The sequence below is a fragment of the Dendrobium catenatum genome, unplaced genomic scaffold, assembly GCF_001605985.2.
Source record: "Dendrobium catenatum unplaced genomic scaffold, ASM160598v2 fragScaff_scaffold_91, whole genome shotgun sequence".
Classification (NCBI taxonomy): Eukaryota; Viridiplantae; Streptophyta; class Magnoliopsida; order Asparagales; family Orchidaceae; genus Dendrobium; species Dendrobium catenatum.
Window position 1 is genome coordinate 2,781 of NW_021318553.1, and position 7,841 is coordinate 10,621.

The window sequence follows — 7,841 nt, forward strand, 5'->3', positions numbered from 1 at the left end:
TGAACAGAGGAATATGCATGTATCACTTATCTCAAGAACCATAGAGTTTCATAAACAAATCATCACCGTAGAGTCATGTTTGTCCCAAATATAAATGTGGGATCTCCTTGCTCAGGTTTGGTGTCAAATAAATGATCAAGATTTTCTCTTCCCTTGAAGAACAGACTAATCAATTGCAACAATTTTAGATTGTTCTTTATTCAATCGATATGTTGAATGGATGTTTTGAAGTTCTCCCATTGAATTTGGATTCTATCCCTCAATCCCAAGAGAACCTAAGGCCAAGGGAATGTGGGTAGTGTTTTTATCATAGATACAGAGGAAAATTATGATTATAATCAAAGAAAACCAGAAAAAAAATAAGGAAAAGGGAAAGAGAATGCAGGCTTCAACAAGACAAAAAATAAAAGGGTGAACATTTGGGAAAGGAATGAAACCACAAGTCATCCTAAGGAAAAAAGAATAGCTTAGAGCTCTGATTATATGACAAGAATTAGATAATTTGTTGAATATTTTATTTCAAAAATTTATAGAATTTTAAGAAAAATTTTAATAGGAAATATAACAAATTTAAAACTGAAAGATCAATAACTACATAATAATTACAGTAGCACAACCCATAGTCTCAAATCCATGTAATTGAAAAACACATCATATGGTTGGACAACTCAAATTTTCAAGAAGATCATGAAAGGTTTCCGACAAAAACTATAAAAGGTACTTGCTAAGGACAACATATTACAAATCAAAGGAAACGAAATTGCACCTGGTGGAGTTCCACAGCACATGTTCCTGTCATCTATATGCTCAACTTCCAGCCCAATAAACCAAGAACCAAGAGATACGTCCTCATTTGCATATTTGTGTAATATAGGTCTATATAAAATGAAGAAAACATATTAGAATCATAAATAATAGGGAAATTTACATACATGCCATTTTATACCATTCTATTTACATATCTAACTCATAAAATTTTAATATGACATACATACCACCCTAAATTATTTTAGTATCAAATATGTTACTCATATTTCCTTCCTATCACTCATATATTTCGTTTCTACCACTCATATTTGATATGAAAATGAACTATAGGTGATATGTATGTAATATTAAAGTTTTAGATGTTAAATATGTAAATAGAGTTAAGCCTGCAATATATAAGACCGCCCGTCATGACTTACTGGTTGATAGAAATGAATGTTGCCAGATCTTTTGAGATGGCGTAGATCTGACCAGTTGCATGGCGGAAGTATTTGTTCCCTTCTTCTCCAAACTTCCAATACTCGGGCTCATGGTACTTCACATTCCTGCAAATCATTAAACAAAGAAAAGAACAGCAAAGCTCAAAATACAGATTCGGTATGACAGGGAGGTTTTAGGGGTGTTGTGTTGTTTTTACTTATTTGAAAGGACTGGACCAGACTTCATGCAACCAACGTACACCCTGGGTTTGGACCTGTGGCGTGCAAGAGTTGCAGCCAGCATGCCTGAAGCACAAGTGAAATGCTTCTTAAATTAGCAGGAATGCCCTTCCTAAGAAGACTAATATACAAAATGCATCAAAGCTAGACATATAATACCTAAGTTAACATGGATATCATCATCAACCTTTACATAAAATTCAGCGTCCCATTGAGTAACTGCTGTAGAAAAGAATATCTTTGTCTTCGCGGATAATTCATGATATCCTTCTACATGATCCTGATCAAACTCATGGAAGTTATTAATAAAGAAATTAAGGCATTTAAGCCTTGTTTAATGGAGTAAGGAATGCAACTTACCAGCCTAAGAAAGTCATTATGTTGTTCTTCTTCTGAATTGATTGCCCTATCTAGAATGCTGCCTGATATAGCACTGTGAAAGGAAAACCAAGTAGTGTTTAACAAATGGAATTAATTACTGTTGCATTCAGAACATCAAAGAACAGGAACTACAAAGGGTAAATACACACTTGAGCACATCCAAGAAGAGAAATTTGGGTAATTATCAGTTGGATACCTCAAATGGTCTAAGTTTTTTAAAGCCCTCCATTTCTGTCCCAAGAGGTTTTTGATTTTGCACCTAGTCCCCTAGCTTTAGTTTCAAGGCTTCAAAGAGGCCTTTTTTTGCTAACACCATTAAAATCTCCATTAATTTAGCTGACATGAATTATTTTATACTTAAATTTAAATGGTATTAATTTTAATGATCAAATACCCTAATTGTTTCTGATTGGTCCCTGAAATTCAAGTCTTCATAAAATTCCATCTTTTCAGTTTCTTGTTCTATTCTGGAATTAGGATTCTTCTGCAGTGATATATCCAGACCCTATCCGTTGGCATCGGAGTATTGCATTTCTAGAGATTGTTGTTCATTTTCTAGAAAATTTATTTGAACTGCTTTGGTCAAATAATATTAATTTCTACAACCAAATTACTCCCATCGTCAACTTGCTCTATTGTAGTGTTAGGTTTTTGAAGGAAAGAAAGTGAGAGAAGTGATATTTGCATGTTGAAATTAGTATTAGAAAAGTCAATCGCTTTGCTTTCAAATTTTCTAAAGAAGAATAAAACATAATTTTCTTTCATTGTATTTTGATGATAATTAAAAAGATCAAAGCCAGCAACTTGATCGGGATAAAAATGATATTCAGATTGGAAGTAAAATCACAGTATGCCCATTAATCATATATGAATCTCGCTCCTGGACTGATTGGCACCAATATCAAATATATATTCAATGAATTCAATTAGAATAGACCCGTCTAAGAAGAATAGGGTTCACAACCAATACGAATGGCTTCAAGTGGGGCCAACAATAGCCACACTCTGATAAGATAGGAGAGAAACGGATAAAGAATTAATGGAACAAGGATATAGAGATATCCAAAGTAGAGTCCTCAGATCATTAGTTTAGATATACTATCCAGAAGGCATAGGTCTTGTTTTAACTCTATTGCTCTGTCTATTGAATTTATTTTTAAAACTTTAAATGCCAAAGCCCAATTGATTCAGATCAACATGATTTGATATGAGATTTTAATGATGTCATTTCTGAGTTGATGCATTTACAATTGATCCAACTCTTTCATTGATAACAACAACAACAATAGCATCATCAAGCCTTTATCCCACCATGTGGGGTCGGCTACATGAATCATTTTTCTCCATTGTATCCTGTTAAGAGACAAATTCTCATTTAAATCTAATAAAGAAAGGTAATTTCTAATATTTTTTAACCAAGTCTTTTTAGATTTACCTTTACCATTCATAATATAAGTCAAATCTAATACGTTTACTCTCCTAAACGGGTCATCGGAAGGCCGTCATTTTATGTGACCAAATCATCTTAGACGACTCTCTCTAATCTTATCTTTCATCGGAGCTACTCCAACCTTTCACATATAAGTTCTTTTCATATCTTGTCTCTAAGAGCTATTACTTGTGTTCAAACACAAGGTGGTTTGCCCAAGTATTTTTCTATTTCGGTTAGGTTACATCAAGGATCAGCCTTAAGCCCATATCTTTTTGCGTTAATCATGGATGTTCTCACTAGACATTTGCAAGAGGAGTACTTGGTGGTAATGCTTTTTGCGATGAATTCTTCTTGTTGACTAAGAGGGGAGTTGAAGGAAACTTGAATTATGGAGGTCACCTTAGAGTCTAAAAAGGTTTTCGCTTGAGTTAGATAAAACGGAATATATGGAGTGTAATTTTTAGTAGTAATGAATATGTGATGGGCATTGTGAACTTTGGGCGATCAAGTCATATTAATAAGAGTACACGTTTTTAGATTATCTTGGTCTATTGTCAGAGTGATGGTGAAATAGATGGGGATTTATCAACAGAATTCAAGTTGGATGGTTGAAGTGAGGAATGCATCGGGCTTTTTATGTAGTAGAAAATGTAACCCCTCAAACTTAGGGAAATCTATAAGATGGTAATGAAGGCCTACAATGCTTTATGGTGCGAATGTTGGCCTTTAAAAAGAGAAGCATAATACTAAGTTGAAAGTGTGGCAGAAGATGAGGATGCTCAGGTGGATGAGTGGCTTTAACCCTTAGAGATAAAGATACGAAATGAGCATATACATGAAAACGTTTGGAGTAGCTCAGTAAGAAGATAGATTAGGAGAGTCGCCTTAGGATGGTTTGGTCACATAAACGGCGGCTTTCGATGACCGGTTAGGAGAGTAGAGGTATTAGTTTGACTTTGTTAACAAAGGTAGGGGTAGACCCTAAAAGACTTGGTTAGAAAATAGTTAGAATGACCTTCTTTATTAGATTGTAAAACGAGGAATTTGACTTTTATAGGACACAATGGAGAAAAAGATTCATCGTGGCCGACCCCATGTTGTGGGATTAAAGGGCTTAGATGTGTTGTATGTTTTGTTGTTGTTGTGTATCTTAATCACTTATCACCTGAACATCTTATCTCCGCAGACATTAACTATAATTATATAGCTTATCTCTTTTATTGGCCATCATTCCGCACCATGATGGCTTTATCTTTGTAGAATAACTACAACATACCCATTCTACCCATCATGTATGTTTACTATAAACTATCAAAGCTTTCTGTTGAAAAAATAAATATTTGATATCTGTCATATAAGTCAACTACATCATATATTCCTCCTTTGTCTATAGTCGAGCCAGAGGGGAGTTTGGAAGATAATGGTAACCTTAGCTAGTTTAATGATCTAATCACAGATCTGAAATCTGGAAAATGCTAGGGAATCAAAACTTTTTCCGACCAACTTAGAAGCTGTGTTGACCAAAATATCAACATTTTTTAACCATCTTTTTTTAGTAGCTTATTGTCTTAAGTAATCGATATCAGTCCACAAGCATTTAACACCATTGAGTCTCACTACATTGATCGAGTCGCGCTCGTTTAAGCCTGTGTTTTTGAAAAACTGAAAGTCTCACTCTGATCCCCAACATTTGGTCTTGGTGCCACATAAGTACACTCTATTAGCTAAATGGTAATTGAGTAAAAAAGACTGTAAATACCCTCAATATTTCACTCAATTCTTGCTTTTTATCTAAATGTAGGAAACCAACCCTCCAACTTCCACCTAATTTTGATGATCTCTCGATGATGTCTCCCTGCAATGATCCCACAGCCTCTTGCCGCTAGAAGCTTATTGTCCTTTTTCAATTGCCTCCTACCTTCATATTGTTCTCTACAATCACAATGATTGTAGTGGCTCGAGCCTAAACAACAGTAGAGAATTAAGCTGGAGATCTGAAGGTTTTATCTTCAAGTAATCCGATTTTGAAATTAAGAAGAGACTCTTTGAAACTGTTTATTATCATGTACTTGTAGTTTAGCTTGAAATCTTAGTTCTTGTTGGACGCTCTCTGATAGAAACACTTGGATTTCCAGTGTTTCTCACAAGATCAAGTAGATACCTAAGAAAACTGCTGTCCACAGCAGAAAATCAGCCTCCAATTATCAGAAAAAACTGAGATGAAGCGTAGGAAAAAGATGCAAACACTTTATTCGTAACGGAGTTGAAAGCACTAAAGATATAACTTCCTGTCAATTCTTGAGAGGAAGAAAAAACTCTCCAAAAGATTCTCCCGGCGCCGAAGTACCAAAGAGTCCCAAGACACAAATTACCTAGTAACTCTCAAAAACAATTCAAATTTCAAGATAATCACCAAGTCCCCAAACTGCCACAAAACACCATAAACACAACGAAATATCTAACACGAAATGACCTAAACACCCTTCGTTCAAATATTTCCCTCCTAATCTGCATTACCATAAGTGGCTCCACCAAATTTCCGCCAGCGCCTGGTCCGCTGGGTCTATTCCGTCGCTGGAATAGGACCCGGACGGTCCCTCCTGGACCGGTCCAGCCGCCCCTCCTGGGCAGGCGTAACATTACGCATTCCCAAAGAATCACCTGTCCTCAAGGTGAAAATCAGGAACTGTGCTTCATCCTCAATATGGCTCCACGTAGCCTCGTATGCAGGAAGGTTTCTTTCACTGGATCAACACTTCCTTAGTTTTATCTTCTTTCTTGCGCAACCCCTTGAGCTCCATAAGGTCTAGATCACCTCTAACGTTCCTCAGTCAGGGTTGCTGGTAGCTCAGAATTGCGCGTGTGCTCCCAATGGCCTTCCTCAATTGTGACACCGTGAAACACTGGATGTATAGTTGACCCGATGGAGAGTAGTTTCAGATCTGTATGCCTACGGCCTTGCAATCTTCCTCCAGTACTTCATAGGGCCAAAGTACCTTGGGAGCCAGCTTTTTCATTCCTTCCTGTGGCAAACTGTCTTCTGTCTTATAATGGTCGGAGCCTTCAGAAAACAACCCTCTCTCCCTGCTGCAAACTGATGTCCTTTCCTATTGCCCATCCGCCTGCTTCTTATAGTTTTGTTGTGCTCTCAGTAGATGTCCTTTTTAGCTCTTCCAGTACTCGGTCTCTCTCCTCTAGTAACTTCTTCTACTAACGAAACAGGAGTGCTGCTTAACTCCCAAAATGACAAGTGTGAGGATCCCTATCCGTACAGCACTTGAATGCATCAATCTGTGAAGCTGAGTGAAAAGAGGGTTTTACAGATATTCTGCCCAAGGTAACCCCATTTGGCCCAAAGCTTAGGTGTCTCCGAACAAAACAACTCAAGTAAGGTTTCTTAAAGACTCCTATTAACACCTCCGTTTGTCCATGCTGTTTGTGGGTGATAAGCGTGGCTCTTTTCAACTGTTCCTTGTAACTTGATACAGCTCCTCCAAAAGTGACTAGGACACTTGTACTTATCGGACACTATTCTCTGGTATCCCATGAACACTGACCACCTCTCTGAATGAATGCTAAGGCCACTGTTACTTGCGGTGTAGGATGTCGGAGGCGGAAAAAATGAGCATACTTGCTTAGCCTATCACACCACCACCAGGATCACTGGAAGCCTTCTTGAACGGGCAGCCTTCTATTGAAGTCCATGGATATTTCCTCCCATATCTCTTCTGGTACGCCAATGGTGTAGTACCCCCTGGTGACATAGCCATGTATTTGTTCCTCTGCAAATCTCACATCCTGGCCACATCTCTCTACATCTTTATGCATTTCCCTTCCCAGTAAAGCTCAGCGCAATCCTCTGTAGGTCTTCTGCAACCCCAGATATGACCCCCACCCCCAAAACGCGCTCCCAATGAAATTCTTGAGTTATGTTTGGATGTGGGATAGAAGTCCTGGATCCCCTTACGAACCTCCCTTGATAAAGCAATCTGATCCCCCTACTGAGTACCCTGGGTGGCTATTCACCTCCTTAATAATCAGCCCTGGATCTTCCCAACACCTCAATCCTTTCGAGCTCTCTACTTTTGATTGCCTCCCAATCTATGGCATCAAAGGAACAGACACAAACCACTGTCTGTAGTTCACCCAATCGTCTGGACAAAAGCCATTTACGCAGCTTTGTTTCCCCGCCTTGGTCTGTACTGAATTTCAAAGTCATACCCCAGCAATTTGAAAGATCGCTGAATGCTCTTCGTCACATCCGCTGCATCCACAAGTAATCATCAGACTTCTCTGATTCTGTTCTGATCCAATGAATGCCTACCTAATAGGTAGGGCGCCACTTCTGGATGGCTAAGACAATAGCTCAATAATTCCCTCTCATTAGACTGACTCAGTCTGCTCTGGCGTTAAACTGGCTGAAGTACGCAAAATGGTCGACGATTTTGCAATGAGCACTGCCCCAATCCGTACCCTTGAAGCAAATCGGTCTCCACTATGAGGTCCTGAGTGAGTCCGGTAGAGTAGGACTGGTCCTGGAGTGGTCATAGCCTTCTTTAGTTGTCTCAAATGCTCGCTGTGCGCTTGCTCTCCCAATAGGA

The 7,841-nt window shown here is 38.3% G+C and overlaps 1 protein-coding gene across 1 annotated transcript in view; it reads right to left on the minus strand.

Moving 5' to 3' along the window:
* Positions 1–654: 654 nt before the first annotated feature.
* Positions 655–7,841, minus strand: part of LOC110096043 (beta-1,3-galactosyltransferase 7) — a 36,716-nt gene continuing 29,529 nt past the window's right edge. The window contains exons 6-10 of the mRNA XM_028696845.1: positions 1,788–1,860; positions 1,587–1,707; positions 1,406–1,493; positions 1,188–1,313; positions 655–876 (exon numbers count right to left, since the gene is read on the minus strand). Of these exons, the coding sequence (XP_028552678.1) occupies positions 669–876; positions 1,188–1,313; positions 1,406–1,493; positions 1,587–1,707; positions 1,788–1,860 (616 nt within the window). The 3' untranslated portion in view covers positions 655–668. The remainder of the gene's footprint in view (positions 877–1,187; positions 1,314–1,405; positions 1,494–1,586; positions 1,708–1,787; positions 1,861–7,841) is intronic.